This window comes from Cucurbita pepo, chromosome 6 (assembly GCF_057944985.1).
Source record: "Cucurbita pepo subsp. pepo isolate OVF chromosome 6, ASM5794498v1, whole genome shotgun sequence".
Classification (NCBI taxonomy): Eukaryota; Viridiplantae; Streptophyta; class Magnoliopsida; order Cucurbitales; family Cucurbitaceae; genus Cucurbita; species Cucurbita pepo.
Genome location: NC_141803.1, coordinates 1,123,202 through 1,138,910, shown reverse-complemented (window position 1 = coordinate 1,138,910; position 15,709 = coordinate 1,123,202). Strand labels below are relative to the sequence as shown.

Here is a 15,709-nt window from a genome sequence, read left to right as displayed (position 1 = left end):
TCATGGGTTTTAAAACGTGTCTAGTAGAGAAAAGTTTCCACAAAGAATGCCTTGTTTCCCTCTCCAGCTAATGTGGAGTTCATAATCCACTTCCCATGCGGTGCCCATCGTCCTTGTTAACACATTGTTTAGTGTTTGACTCTAATATCATTTGTAACGGCTCAAACCCATCGCGTGCAGAGTGATTGCATTACGAGATCTCATATCAATTGGAGGTGAGAACGAAATATTACTTATAAAAGTATAAGAACACATATGCAGCAGACGCTCTTCAAAATGGTGAAGTAGACAACGATATATGTCAAATTAGACAATGTTGTAACGGTGTGTTTGAGCAGTTGGAGTGTCTGCTATACTACATTGACTATAGAGCTTGATTTGGTTTGTGAGAGAAGCTTGCCAAATATGGGCCTACACCTGTTTGTAGCCTGCAAGTGTTGGCCTGTTGGGCGCATATATATATATATATATATATATATATATACACGTGGGGGGGCTGATATACCAGCCAGCAACTAAACAGTAAAACATAAACAACCACTTCGATTTGTATCAGATTTGGGGAAGCAAATGTGCGACCTTTGAACGGGGTCGGCAAAGGGCGTGGAGGGGCACGGCTTTGGGCAACGTCAGTCCAACGCCTTCCCTCATATCAATACATTCCCCGCCAACCGACTCCCATTCAAAGCACTGAATCAGCGACCCGACAGCCAATCCAACGACGCGCAGTCCTAGGCCCTCGCCGGGACATCTCCTCCTCCCGGCCCCAAATGGCATCCACTTGAAGAACCACCCCTCTCCCTCACTTCCAAATCTTCCCGGGTTGAATTTTTCGGGGTCCACCCATACGGTGGGGTCGTTTTGGATAGCCCACACGTTGACGAACAGAGTTGTACCAGCTGGGACACGAAACCCTCCAACGTGACAATCCGCCGATGATTCGTGGGGGATGAGTAATGGGCCGGGTGGGTACATTCGGAGAGTCTCGTGGATTAGGCTACGGAGGTAAGGGAGATGGGCCAGATCCGATTCCTCCAGGATTCGATTGGATCTTCCTACAACGTCGTCGATTTCCAATTGGGCTCTTTGAAGGCACTCTGGATTGTTGAGTAATAGTGACAGCAGCCACTCCATTGTATTGATGGAACCTTCTGTTCCTGCTAATAGCAACACCTACAACAATCCAGATTAGAACACCACCAAGCAAATAATTAGTTGTTGAATTAAGTGAAATGAGGATGAGAGTTGGGCGATGTAGCTCACGAGCATGAGGCCTCTGATATACTCGTCCTTATAATAGTGAGGTTCCTTCTGTTGCAGCGAGAGGAGGACCTCAATCATGGTCTTTTTAGCATCCTTTTTACTCTGTTTACGATGTTCCTCGATCAAACTCTGCATCCAAGCATCCCGCTTGCTCTGCAACTCCTTCATCCTGTTTTCAAGCCCTTTGGATAGTCCAGCCCATTTCACGATCCTTAAGAAGTCCCCCAAATTAGTCTTGCTGCTCAACCGAAACGTCTCCTCCTGAATCTCCCGGAATCTCTCTGCTTCCTCCGACTCCGCCGCGTCTTCCCCATAATACCGCTTTCCAGCGATCATTCTCATCATGATATTGAACATCAACTCGAAAAACTCTGTTCTCATGTCTACGACGTCGTTTTTGGTGTTGTACAGCCTCCGGATCAACGTACGAACTTCGTCGACGCGAATACTGGAAAGCGTTTGGAGGCGGTGGGTGGAGAAGATTTCTAAGGACGAGATTCGGCGGAGGTTTCGCCAGTGCTCGCCATACGGAGCCCAGAGGAGGCTTGTGTAATTGTACCCGAGGTATTTGCCGCCTATGAGATGAGGCCGGTTTGCGAATACGATGTCGTTTTTGGAGAGACACTCCTCGGCGGCCGACGGAGAAGAGACGACCAGGACTGGTCGGAAACCGAACCCGAAGAAGAGGATTGGGCCATGCCGGCGCGAGATGTCGGATAGGGTCCGGTGAAGGGGGCGTTTGAGGAGGTAGAGTTGGCCTATGATGGGTAGTGAAAAAAATGGGCTCGGGGGGAGGTTTCGGATTCTGTGAAGGAATTGATTTGTGAATATGTGAAGTATCAATAAAATCAGAAGGCATAGGAATGTGATCGCCATGGACGACGGCTAAATGATGAACACGAAGGTTTTTACGTATGGTATGATAAGCCAGTGGAATTGTTTAAACCAACGAAAACGACGTCGTACTCGTAAGAACCATTTCATAAGTGGGGTATGATAATGTAACCCACAATGGGTACCGCAGTGGGGCACAGGCAAATGAGGTGATAGCAAGGTGGAAGGCATAATGATTCATAGGGAAATTCCCTGCCATTTCCTCATGAAGAACGCTCGTGCCATTACCTAAAGCCAAACAAATGGACGGATGAGATATACAGTTTTTGTCCTAATTTCTCTATTTGATTTTATTCGATTTTAGGGTTTAAATAACCTATTTTATATTATACAATAATTCTGCATGTCGATTTATTGGATGATTATTAATTAAAGAATCACTTTAATAGGTTCATGTGAAGCAGCGATGGTAGCAATGAACATGGCAAAAAGGTACTTTCGGCGATGAGATTGGTAGCGATTATGAGGGCTGTTCTTTTTATATATAATTACTGTTGAACATGACGACAGGATATTCAACATGAAACTCTCGGCACCGAATCTCTGTTCTTTCGCGATCTAAGGAAGTAGCTGTGGTGATGTGAAAAGCATCAGTCAAAATTGTAAAGTTTTCTGTGGATTGTTCGATGTTAGGGCATTTGAAGGCGATTTGTCGGAGATCACGACGCTCTGCGATACGGAAAACTTGAGGGAGGTGCTTGTGCGCAAGGTTAGTCCTGCTGTTTTGATTGATTGATCCTTGGATTCTACTGCTATTTGGTCCTCTGCGCCTCAATTTTAGAGTTCGAGTCGATAATGGAGCGTCTCTATTAACTTGATTCTTTTGTCCTCCCCTGACCGACCGACCTCCCGTCCTAGATCGGCCCACTCGCGGGGTGATTATGGCACCACAGCCTCAAATTTCATCGACATTTCACAGCGGAGTGACCTCTTTTCCACCAATGCCTAGAAATCTGGCCGATTGTTCCGGACGGAGATTACAGCGGTCCTAGAATCCGGCGAACATTCGGGTAAAACTCCATTTACGTACTAATTTGAATAGAAACACTCCCGTTAAACGAACTAACAGGAATGCATTATCACAAGACTTGGCGGTTGTCTCATTAGGCTATAAAGCTTGGGCTGGGCCAACCCATGTCGGGGGGGTTTAACTTTACACTGTGTCATAGGGATACTACATGTAACATTTGTCATTACCGAAAGAGGGTAAGAGGTAGCTGCAAAGTGGTGTCCCCCTCACATTTGACTTCCTGTCATAAAACGCGTGGAATTTTTAAGCCCCCAAAGTACATAATAAGTATAGAATCTACATTTTCTAATTACAATGATGTGAATTTTAGACCACTTTTTCTAAGTTTTTGCCGTTTCAGGCCTGCATGGTCACAATTCACCACCTTAGGAGGTCCAATATTCTTTCCACACTCTTATAAGATTCCGTTGCATATCGTCGTTAGTCTCAAATTTTAAAACGCATCTATTCGAGAGAAGTTTCCACACCTTTATAAGAAATATTTCGTTTTTTAAGGATTTCACAATCCACAACTTAGGATGCCGAACGTCCTTGAGATTTGGGATATCATAATCCACTCACTTAAGGGGCCATTGACATACAAGCCCACCACTTTTAGTTTTTTCATTTTAGTCCGTTACATATTGTTGTCAGCTTTGAGTTTAAAAAATGTCTACTACAAAGAAATTTTCACACATTTAAGAATGTTTTATTCTACTCTCTAATCGGCATCGGCATAGAGAGATGAAGTATAAAAAAAAAGTGGTTAGTAAAATTTAATGAGTAAATATGTTATTTAATTTAAAATAAGGTATTAGTTTACTTAGATGGATGGATGGATTCAATGATTGGAAAATAGTATACATAAAAAAAAATAAAAAAAAAAAAAAGAAACGCTGGCGTTTTAAGTTGAAAACCCGGGAAGTACCAAAATGGGGAAAGTCTAAAAAAAATTTCAAAATTGGGGCTAAAATCTGAAGGGGCTCCTGGGAATGGAAGAGCGCGCAATCTTAATGTTTCTGCAGATTTGGTTTATTTCGTTTCGTTGTTTCGAAAACCAAAACTGGCGCCTCTCATTTGCCCAAAATCTATTCCCAATTTCTTCCTCAGTACATATTCAACCCGCGCCAAACCCCATCCCTCACTTCTCCTTCTCACTCCCTTTTTCCACCCCTTTTCAGATCCCACTTCCACTCAAAGTACTATGGCGGACAAGGAGAATATATTTCGTCTCACTCGGGCTTCTAAGAAGAGGTTGGCCGAGGCTGCTACCCCCGACGACCGCTCCTCCAACAAGAGGAGGGTCGTTCTTGGAGAGCTTCCTATTTTGCAGAATGCTTCTTCTTCCCTCAATCGGAAGTCCAGGTCTAGAGCTAGCAGGCAGAGACGGAGACTGAAATCAAGGGATATTGCGGGGACAAGTGCTGCTGCTGCTGAAATCAATCCACTTCCGCAACGTGATGTCACGTTATCAGATGAGGGCAATTTGGAAGACCCCCAAATGTGCAGGGGTTACGCCTCTGATATTTATGACTATCTTCGCGCAACGGAGGTCTGAATCTTTCCTCCCCCTAACTAATTCTCCCGCTTGTTTACTGCAATTTGTAGAAACTATTTCTATTTAATTATTGATTCCTGCTCTGCTATTGATTCGAACATTCAGTTTAATTGCTTCTACTTTACTATCAAGATTAAAATTAAAGTTAGACTTAGTCATGGGGGTTTGCTTAGGTATGGATTATGTTGACCCAATTTTCACAAACACTTTAGCGCCGATGCAAGTAGATTGGTTGCCCACCTTGTGTGTGCGTGTGCGATCTTGCTTTTAATCTGAATAGCCCCATTTCTTTGATGTCCTGACATCTGAGATTAATATGGAAGTGTGTGTTTATTTGGTGTTTATGCTTTTTTTATTGGGGGTTTATGCTTCCTTGGACATTTTCGTATGCTAATTCTTATTTGAACATCCAGACTGATCCAAGAAGAAGGCCCCTACCAGATTACATCGGGACGGTGCAAAAAGATATTAGTGCCAATATGAGGGGAATTCTGGTGGATTGGTTGGTTGAAGTTGCAGAAGAATACAAACTAGTTTCAGATACACTATACCTCTCTGTTTCATATGTTGACAGATACTTATCTCTAAATGCAATCAGCAGGCAAAAACTTCAGTTGGTGGGAGTTTCTGCCATGCTCATTGCCTCGTAAGCCCATTCACAACCCCTAGACTGTTCTGTTGTGCTCTGGTACTGTCTTGCTTCACATAAAACCACCCATTGACATTGTTTCTTTTTGTATGCTTGTGTGTACGTAGAAAGTATGAAGAAATTAGTCCTCCACATGTTGAAGAATTTGTTTATATCACCGACAATACCTACAACAGAGAAGAGGTAATTCTCTACTCGTCTATTGTTCAATTTTCTGTCGCTCCTCTGAAAGGTTCGCCATAATCAAAGTTGGTTGAATTACAGTTTTTTATATTTATTTTGATTCTGAAGGTGGTTGAGATGGAGGCTGATATATTAAAATCACTGGAATTTGCACTTGGAGATCCCACAATAAAGACATTTTTAAGGCAAGTGCAGTGGTCTATCTTTTACTGTTGTAATTGTGAAAAATGTGCAGCACTTGCGTGGTTTGATAACTTATGAGCATTATTCTAATGTGCAGGAGATTCACAATGGTTGCTCAAGAGACTTATGAGGTAACATCCTAATCCTCTGTTGATTGTAAAGATGTCTAACATGATTTTCAGTTATTTATTTCTTATTGGTTTTTGCAGTTTAATACATTGCAATTTGAATTCTTGGGCTACTATCTTGCTGAGTTAAGCCTACTAGACTACAACTGTGTCAAATTTTTACCGTCCCTCGTTGCTGCATCTGTTATATTTCTAGCACGATTTATGATCCAACCTAAGAAGCATCCTTGGGTAAGCTTTTTGGAACAGGGTTGTTGTGCATTATATTATTTTTGGTAGGGATTGAGCATTTGTAACATATTTATATCATGTAGATCTCCAGGTTGGAGCATTTTACTGGATATAAGCCAGCTGATATGAAAGACTGCATTCTACTCGTACATGATTTATACCTTAGTAGAAGAGGAGGCGCTTTGGCAGCTATAAGGGAGAAATACAAACAACACAAGGTATTTTGATGGTTAAATCTCCACTTTTTTTTTCTTTTTCTTTTTGCTGGATGGAAAGTTTCTTATTATATTATGAAGTTAAGATTTAGTTCTTGGAATTAAGCACTGTTATGAATACGTATTTCATGGATTCCTGTTTTATTGCAGTTCAAATTTGTGTCTGTCATGCCTTCACCTCCAGAGATTCCTATTCCATATTTTGAAGATGTTAGAATATGAATGTACAAGATGACAATAGTAGTTAGGAACTTACGATATGGAGTGAATAGAAATTTATATCAGATAGGAATCTGAATTCCAGAGGCACGGTTCAGTTTTGATGTGCACAGGCTCTATAAGGCATTAGCCGATGGGCGAGTGTCCAATTGGAATGGAACATTTTTTGTGCACTGGAAGGCAAGGCAAAGCAAAGCAAAGCATGAAGGCAAAGCTGGCATATTTTCCCACAACATTTTATGCATTTTCTTCCCTTGTAAAGATGTTTCGAAAAACAGATAACCCAATGTGGCTCACTTGTTAGATTTTAGGGTGTGTTCAGTATTGTACAAAATTCAGCAATGCTCATCATGCATTGGGCCAGAAGCCCATTGGAAAGCATAGAGTTCTCGTTTTCCTTTTCCAAGTTTGAGTCGGCAATGTACACAAATGCCCATGTGTCTAATAATTGCAAGAGCTAAAAAGGGAGCTTGAAAAACATCAAAATAAAGCCATATTGTTTGTCGTCCAAATCCCTTCGACAAGGATTGGCAGAAGAGGGAAAGGCAAAAAGAATAGAGCCAAAATGCATATTCTACAAATGCTTTACGTAGCCTTGAAAGTGACGGACCCTCTTGCTTCAGATGTTGAAGGGACTGAAAGCTAGAAAGAAAAGCACGATGGAAGAAAGAATATTAAAAAGGCTTGCGCTGAAAAGGAAAAGTGGCCTCGTCTCGTCTGCTGTGGTGCTGTTTTGCAGGTTGTCTACTCAATTGCATTTAAGCTTACACTTTTTCTTCAGCCATCACACTGCCCTGCCATACAAAGCCATATGACTTTTCCTTCATTGGGAGACTTTTGCCTCTGACCTTTCCCTCCAAGTAATCTGAGAAGACCCTTGTTGAGAACTAAGCAACTGGGTTTCTCCCCCGTCTCTCCATTTCAATATGCCATTTCCACTCTCCATGGAAGCTCGGCTGCTTCTGTTAATGGCGGTTTTCACTCTTCTGGTCTCCGGGGAAAGCAAAGCGGCAATGGGGGTCGTCGTTGCCGTCCAACATCCACCTTCAAATATGCAGGAGAATCCCGGGAAGAAGCTGGCATCGCCATCGTCTCCGCCGCCGTGGAGTCAGTCGTTCAATGCGCTCTTCGCAAGCAAGAGGAAGGTACCAAACACTTGGGATCCACTCCACAATCGCTGAATTGAAAGCTCTCTCTCTCTCTGGCTGTTCGAATCCATCGAGAGGAATTGGATTGCATCTGTCTGATTATTTTGGTCAAAATGGTGGTGTTGACTCTATTGAGAGACGTGGCCACGTGGGCTTCTGGTTTGGTTGCGTTCCTTTAGCTCGTGAATTCGGACACCTACTCGCTCCCAGCCTTTTTCTGGGTGCAACCTTTATGGGGAAATGCATCCATCCATCCCTTGTTTTTCTTTTTCAAAATTATTTTTGTAAAATCCAATTAAATATAAACTCTTCCACGTATATCATATCTATTTTTCAGCTTCTTCAAAATCCATGTGCGGCGTGGCCATGGTTTTTTCTGGTCTTCAAAACTCTCTCTTTTTGGTCTAGATAATATTTTGAATACTGACGCTATCTAATTTAATGGGTTTAGATAATATTCTAGATAATATATAACCGTCCAACTCCACTTTCGGTAGATATTGTTCACTTTAACTCGTTTACTTTGTATATGTTTACACATCTTGTGTATCTCATAATCCAACACATCGTGTAATAGCTTAAGCCCACCACCGCCAGCCGATATTATTTTCTTTGGGCTTCTCGTTTGGACTTCCCCTCCCTCAAGGTTTTAAATACTAAGAGGTTTCCACACCTTAAAAAAAAAAAAGTTTCGTTCCATTCTCAAACTAACGTGAATCTAGCACTCCATTCTCTTGGGGGTTAGCATCCTCATTGTCACATTGTCCAATGTCTGACTCTAATACCATTCGTAACCGTCCAAACTCAAACCTACTATTACCCGTTTGACCCCCTATATATCATTGTCAAATCTCACAATTTTAAAACGCGTTTTATAGAGAGAAGTTTCTACGCACTTTTAACTCTTATTCATTCTTATGAATTACTGCATAGCGTTGGGTTGTTTTGAATTTAATGTTTGGAGGTGGGAATTTGAAGGTATCTTGATGAGGTGATTTAAGTTGAAGTTGGCTTTGCCTACTTAATTGTATAGCCACGTAGCATTTTGGGTAACGTAGGATATGAAGTTTTTGTTTGGTATTTTTGTTCTTACAATGGGAATGCCTATCTGTGTTATTTACCAACACCAACAAAAGAAATAGAAGCTATAATTTAGAAGATCACGCAGTCTACTTTTATTTGGCACATTTCTCTCTCACTTGTTATCATTTTCTTCAGTTCATTCTCAAATGTCTTCTAATATATCCCAATTTCCCCACCGTGCTATATAAAACCATGCAAATTGAGACCATTTTGGATATGCACCTGCAACAACTTCCAACATATTCATCCATGGAGGCTAACACGATTACATGGCTCTCTCTCTCGCTTCTCTTCACTCTTATTCTTATTCACAAACTCAGAAAACAAAGCCCCAGAAAGTGTCCACCCAGCCCACCATCGCTTCCTCTCATCGGCCACCTTCATCTCCTCAAACAACCTTTCCACAGAGTGCTGCAGGATCTCTCCAACAAACACGGTCCAATCTTATCCCTTTCAATCGGTTCCCGTCCCATGGTGGTTATTTCCTCCCCAACCGCTGTCCGCGAGTGCTTTACCAAAAACGACACCGCCTTCGCCAACCGCCCTCGCTTGCTTTCTGGGAAGTACATGAACTACAACTATACCGGTGTGGCTTTTGCCTCCTACGGCCACCACTGGCGCAACATGCGCCGCATAGCCACCACAGAGCTACTCTCCAACCACCGCCTCAACACGTATCTCAATATCCGAGTGCAAGAGCTCAAATTATGGGTCAAGAATCTGTACGGCGCGACAGGGGAAAGTAGTGATTTTGTTCGATTGGAGATGCAGTCCAAATTGAACGAGCTTTCTTTTAATACTGTGATGAGGATGGTGAGTGGGAAACGTTACTTTGGTGTAGATGTTGAGGATGTCGAGGAAGCTAGGGAGTTTAGGGAGATCATGAAGGAGCTTCTTCAATTGAGTGGGGCGTCGAATCCAGCTGATTTTTTGCCCATTTTGAGACTCTTTGATTATCAAGGACTTGAGAAGAGGATGGTGAAAGCCAGTGGTCGAGCTGATTTGTTCCTACAAAATCTGATTGATTGCGAGCGGGATAGGCGAGCTTCTCCTTGGCCGGAAGAAAAACATGGAAACAAGACCATGATTCAGAGCCTGCTGTCCTTGCAAGAATCTCAACCTCAATATTACTCCGATGATATCATCAAGGGTCATGTTCTGGTAACTTCAATCCCTCCAATTTTAATTATGTGAGATCATACGTAGTTTCGTACATTCGGTTTGCTGCTTCCAACCACCATTTGTGACGTGACAAACACTTTAATATTATTTGTTATTTTGACATCATAAATTGTGAACTTTGGTGGTTATCTACCGCAGACGATGTTGGCTGCGGGTACTGATACAACTACAGGAACAATAGAATGGGCGATGTCGCTGCTTCTGAATCATCCCACGATAATGAAGAAAGCTTGGAGCGAGATAAGAGAGTGCGTTGGGGAGAGTCGGCTGGTGGAGGAAGGCGATGTTAGTGTTAGAATTGGTCAATCCATTAGAATAGCTTGAAGTTAGTCATGCCATAAGAATAGGCTTACTTCGTTAGTTTCCTATGAAATCGGATCTATTAGTTAATCTTTTGCCAATATAAATAGAATATGTCCTCAATAGTGTGAGGTACAGTTTTGCATAAACTTGATATGGTATCAGAGCCATGCCCTAAACTTAGTCGTGCCAATAGATTGATAAATCCTCAAATCCTCAAATATCGAACAAAGAACTCCTAAAGAAAAGGAGCCAAGCCCCTCCTCGAAGGCAGTCAAAAATGACTAAGACTCCAAAGGAGTCGACCCTCGATTAAGGGGAGGCGCACTTTGTTCGAGGGGAGGTGTTGGATGATGGAAGTAGGAATACTAACTCCATTGGTATGAGGCCTTTTGGGGAAGCCCAAAGCAAAACCATGAGCACTTATGCTCAAAGTGGACAATATCATACCATTGTGGAGAGTCGTGTTCGTCTAACATGGTATCAGAGCCGAAATAAGATCCACGAGATCCATAGCCTCTGCTGTTAGACATGTCAATCCCAAACAACACAATGTCTTCTCCGTCGATCAGTCAGGTGATTAGTGTTAAGCTTACACAAGAAAATTATCTACTGTGGTCCACCCAAATCCTTCCCTACTTGCGTAGCCAAAACCTTGTTGGTTTTGTGGATGGATCCATGCCTGCACCAAGCCAGACGATCGCCGTTGAACCAAGTGAAGAAACAGGGAATCGCAAAATTATCATCAACCCTGAGTTCACAGTCTGGTACCCCCAGGACCAGCTGGTACTCAGCCTCATCAACTCATCAGTCACTGAGGAGGTTCTCAGCACGATGGTTGGAATCACCACTGCACGAGAAGCCTGGATTACGCTGGAGCGACAATTTGCTTCCACATCTCGAGCAAGAGCAATGCAGATCCGTATGGAACTCTCTACTATCCAGAAAAAGGACATGACAATTGCTGACTACTTTCGTAAAGTAAAACATCTTGGTGATACACTTGCTGCCATTGGCAAGCGAATAGAGGATGAAGAACTCATCGCCTACATGCTGCAAGGACTTGGTCCAGATTATGATCCTCTAGTCACAAGCATTACAACCAGAACAGATGTATACACTGTCAGCGACGTGTATGCTCACATGCTGAGCTATGAGATGCGGCACTTGCGTAAGGGTACATTTGAGCAACTTTCATCTGCTAACAATGTCAATAGGATATCCATTCGTGGAGGTGCCAATGGAGGTCGAGGTAGTCGCGGTCGTAGTCGTCAGTTAAATAGTGGTCATGGACAATCAAGGCGTACTGTGAACAATCCTGGACGTCAACCATCAAAGACACAAAGCAGCTCAGGCATTGTCTGTCAGATTTGTGGTAAGCCCAATCACGATGCTTTGCAATGCTGGCACAGATTTGATCAGGCATATCAAGCCGAAAATAATCTCAAACAAGCAGCTTTGGCAACCAGTGGATACACTAGTGACACAAACTGGTATGTTGACACTGGAGCCACAGATCATATCACCAATGACCTAGAGAGGCTTACCACCAGAGAACGCTACACTGGCACCGACCAAATTCAGGTTGCAAATGGCGCAGGTTTGTCTATCTCTCATATTGGGAATTCATTAATTTCTGGTTCATCTCTTGTTCTGAAACATATCCTATATGTTCCTAAAATCAATAAGCACCTAATTTCAGTACAAAGACTAGCATCTGATAATAATGCTGTTGTAGAATTTCACCCAAACTATTTTTTGGTTAAGGACCGAGTCACGAAGAAACTCCTGCTCCACGGTAGATGTAAGAATGGCCTATACGTTCTACCGCATAATTTCAGTCAAGCCTTGCTGACAGCCAAACTTTCGAAAGAACAATGGCACAGAAGGCTAGGGCACCCTGCATCTCCAATTACCATTAGAATTCTACAAGATAATAATTTAGCTATAGATACTAATATTCCCTCTTCCTCAATTTGTAATGCTTGTCAATTAGGGAAAGCACATCAATTGCCATTTGGTTCTTCTCAGCATGTATCTACAGCACCCCTTCAATTAATTCACACTGATGTATGGGGTCCATCCATTGCGTCAGTAAATAATTCCAAATATTATGTTTCCTTTGTTGATGATTTTAGTCGTTATGTTTGGATTTACTTTCTGAGATGCAAATCTGATGTTGAGTCTGTGTTCCTTCAATTTCAAAAACATGTTGAAACTATGCTAAATACCAAAATTCGCTCCGTCCAATCAGATTGGGGGGGTGAATACCATCGGTTACACAATTATTTCAAATCCACAGGCATTGAACATCATATCTCCTGTCCTCACACACACCAGCAGAATGGGTTAGTCGAAAGAAAACACAGACACATTGTAGAAACTGGCCTTGCTTTACTCGCTCAAGCCAACATGCCTCTATCCTACTGGGATGAAGCTTTCAACACAGCTTGCTTTCTTATAAATAGAATGCCCAGCCGAACCATACAACAAGACACACCACTTCATAAATTGTTTGGTAAAAGTCCAGACTACTCCATGCTTAGGGTGTTTGGCTGTGCTTGCTGGCCTAATTTAAGGCCTTACAACAACAAGAAACTGAGTTTCAGAACTACTAGATGTATATTCTTGGGTTATAGTTCTTCTCATAAGGGATATAAATGCTTAAATAGAAGTACAGGACGTATTTACATCTCTAGAGACGTGGTTTTCGATGAAAATATTTTTCCTTTTGAAGAATCTAAGCCACCAAACAAAACCACAAATCCACATCATCCTGTTCTACTTCCAGCCTTAGCCAAACTTGCTAGTTTTTACACTGAAAATGCTCTTACAGATATTGAACCAGTTGTTAGTAATTCCCATATGAATGATGGTCAAACTGATAATATTGCTAGTGACAACTTGTCTGGTGTCAGCTTATCTTCTGCAGATAATACAAGAAGTTCAGAGGAAATTGCAGAATATGAAGCTGAGAGCAGTTCGATCAATGCTCAAAACCAAACTCATGAACATGTGTCTGATCAACCAACTGAAGCAGCTAGTCAACATCCAATGCGAACAAGGTTGAGAAATAACATTGTACAAGCTAAACAATTCACTGATGGAACTATCAGATATTCAGAAACCTCAAGAAAATTCGCAAGCGCTGTAACTATCACAACTCCGATCATAGAGACTGCTACTGAACCTCGAAACCTGCAGGAAGCCATGCAACATCCAAGATGGAGAGGAGCAATGAATGATGAGCTCTCAGCGCTAAAACGAAATGCCACTTGGGATCTAGTTCCACCCAAACCTGGAATAAATCTCATTGATAGTAAATGGGTGTATAAAGTGAAAAGAAAAGCAGATGGGTCAGTTGAAAGATTAAAAGCAAGATTAGTTGCCAAAGGATTCAAGCAAAGATTTGGTGTTGATTACACTGATACTTTTAGCCCTGTGATCAAACCGTCAACAATCAGGGTCATTCTTTCGCTAGCAGTAACCAAGGGCTGGAATATGAGACAAGTTGATATCCAAAATGCATTTTTGCATGGAATTCTGAAAGAGGAAGTGTACATGCGACAACCACCAGGATTTCAAGACTCAGCCAAACCAAAGAATTACATATGCAAGCTCAAGAAAGCCCTTTATGGCCTGAAACAAGCCCCAAAAGCTTGGCATTCAAGGTTGACTGGAAAACTTATTGAGTTAGGCTTCAAGGCTTCAGTAGCTGATTCATCTCTTTTTATTCTCAAAAACAGAGAGATAACTATCTATATGCTCATCTATGTTGATGATATAATTATTGTGAGCTCCTCTGATCAAGCAACCGAAAGGTTGATTCAGAAATTGAAAATAGATTTTGCAGTAAAAGATTTGGGTGGTCTTGAGTATTTTCTGGGTATTGAAGTCAAGAAAACACGAGATGGTATCATACTGTCACAGAGACGATATGCCTTAGATTTGTTGAAAAGAGTAAACATGGAAAAATGCAAACCTATGTCTACACCAATGGGTTCTGCTGAAAAATTATTCAGAGAACAAGGAATACCCTTATCAGCTGAAGAACAATTCAAATACAGAAGTACAGTGGGAGCACTACAATATTTGACAATGACTAGGCCTGATTTGGCATTTGCTGTCAATAAAGTGTGTCAATATCTTCATACACCTACTGATGCTCATTGGGGTGCTGTGAAGAGAATTCTTCGTTATGTTAAAGGCACACTAGCATTAGGAGTGAAAATTCAGAAATCAACCATGATGTTGTCGGGGTTTTCTGATGCTGATTGGGCTGGTTGTCCCGATGATCGACGTTCAACTAGCGGCTTTGCTGTATTTCTTGGAGCAAATCTAATCTCATGGAGTTCCAGAAAACAGGCTACAGTGTCAAGATCAAGCACCGAAGCAGAATACAAGGCCATTGCGAATCTTACTGCAGAAATGATTTGGATCAAGTCATTACTGAAGGAACTGGGCGTGTATCAATCAAAGGCTCCTCGCCTCTGGTGTGACAACCTCGGAGCTACATATTTAACTTCAAATCCAGTATTTCATGCTAGAACGAAACATATTGAAGTTGATTTTCATTTTGTTCGAGAACAAGTAGCACGTAAAGCAATGGAAGTTCGGTTCATTTCATCAAGTGATCAAGTAGCTGATATCCTGACAAAACCACTGTCTAAAACTCCTTTTACTACACATTGTAACAATCTCAACATGTACAAGACTTGTTGGGATTGAAGGGGACTGTTAGAATTGGTCAATCCATTAGAATAGCTTGAAGTTAGTCATGCCATAAGAATAGGCTTACTTCGTTAGTTTCCTATGAAATCGGATCTATTAGTTAATCTTTTGCCAATATAAATAGAATATGTCCTCAATAGTGTGAGGTACAGTTTTGCATAAACTTGATAGTTAGCAGCCTAAAATACGTGGAAGCCATAATCTACGAGACTCTTCGACTGTTTCCAGTAGCTCCTCTGTTGGTGCCACACGAATCCTCTGAAGAGTGTAGAATTGAAGGATTTGACATACCCAAAGGCACGATGCTATTGGTGAATGCATGGGCCATCCATAGGGACCCTCAACTGTGGGAGGATCCCACTAGCTTCCGACCTGAGAGGTTTCTGAATTGGGAAGCTGCCGAGTCACACAAATGGGTGCCGTTTGGAGTGGGGAGGAGGGCTTGTCCTGGGGCTGCCCTCGCCCACCGTGTCGTGGGCTTGACGCTGGCCACTTTGATTCAGTGCTTTGAGTGGCAGAGAGTTGGCGAAGAGCCCGTAGACTTGTCCGAGGGAACTGGAATCACTATGCCCAAAGCCATACCTTTGGAGGCAATGTGCAGAGCCCGTAGCTCCATGCTTCATTTACTCTCTCTGCTTTGATTTTACAACGTTTTTTTTTTTTTTTTTTTTTTTTTTAATAAATCAGAAATATTTATTAATATTAAAAGAAAAAAGAAAAAAGAAAAAAAAAG

The 15,709-nt window shown here is 42.0% G+C and overlaps 3 protein-coding genes and 1 non-coding gene across 5 annotated transcripts; 3 read left to right on the top strand and 1 right to left on the bottom strand.

Moving 5' to 3' along the window:
- Positions 1–477: 477 nt before the first annotated feature.
- Positions 478–2,139, bottom strand: LOC111797029 (cytochrome P450 81Q32). The gene is made up of 2 exons (XM_023679891.2): positions 1,264–2,139; positions 478–1,173 (listed from the first exon to the last, which is right to left on the bottom strand). The coding sequence occupies exons 1-2, from the start codon at positions 2,137–2,139 to the stop codon at positions 553–555; spliced, it is 1,497 nt and encodes a 498-aa protein (XP_023535659.2). The 3' UTR covers positions 478–552.
- Positions 2,119–6,913, top strand: LOC111797030 (putative cyclin-A3-1). Of its 2 annotated transcripts, none has more exons than XR_002815468.2 (11): positions 2,119–2,589; positions 2,668–2,866; positions 3,016–3,167; positions 4,348–4,718; positions 5,138–5,370; positions 5,481–5,556; positions 5,665–5,741; positions 5,837–5,870; positions 5,949–6,098; positions 6,190–6,316; positions 6,464–6,913. XR_002815468.2 is itself a non-coding variant. In XM_023679892.2 (11 exons), the coding sequence occupies exons 4-11, from the start codon at positions 4,371–4,373 to the stop codon at positions 6,533–6,535; spliced, it is 1,125 nt and encodes a 374-aa protein (XP_023535660.2). In that variant the 5' UTR covers positions 2,119–2,589; positions 2,668–2,866; positions 3,016–3,167; positions 4,348–4,370; the 3' UTR covers positions 6,536–6,913. The 2 variants fall into 2 exon arrangements, 1 of the variants encoding a protein (XP_023535660.2); XM_023679892.2 differs by having other exon boundaries at positions 6,182–6,316.
- A 2,043-nt stretch (positions 6,914–8,956) lies between these two features.
- On the top strand, positions 8,957–15,659 carry LOC111797028 (cytochrome P450 81Q32). The gene is made up of 3 exons (XM_087124698.1): positions 8,957–9,924; positions 10,084–10,234; positions 15,148–15,659. The coding sequence occupies exons 1-3, from the start codon at positions 8,980–8,982 to the stop codon at positions 15,615–15,617; spliced, it is 1,566 nt and encodes a 521-aa protein (XP_086980824.1). The 5' UTR covers positions 8,957–8,979; the 3' UTR covers positions 15,618–15,659.
- LOC111783741 (small nucleolar RNA Z247) lies at positions 11,266–11,401 on the top strand. The gene has a single exon (XR_002813423.1). It is a non-coding gene; the product is annotated as a small nucleolar RNA Z247 (small nucleolar RNA).
- Positions 15,660–15,709: the final 50 nt, after the last annotated feature.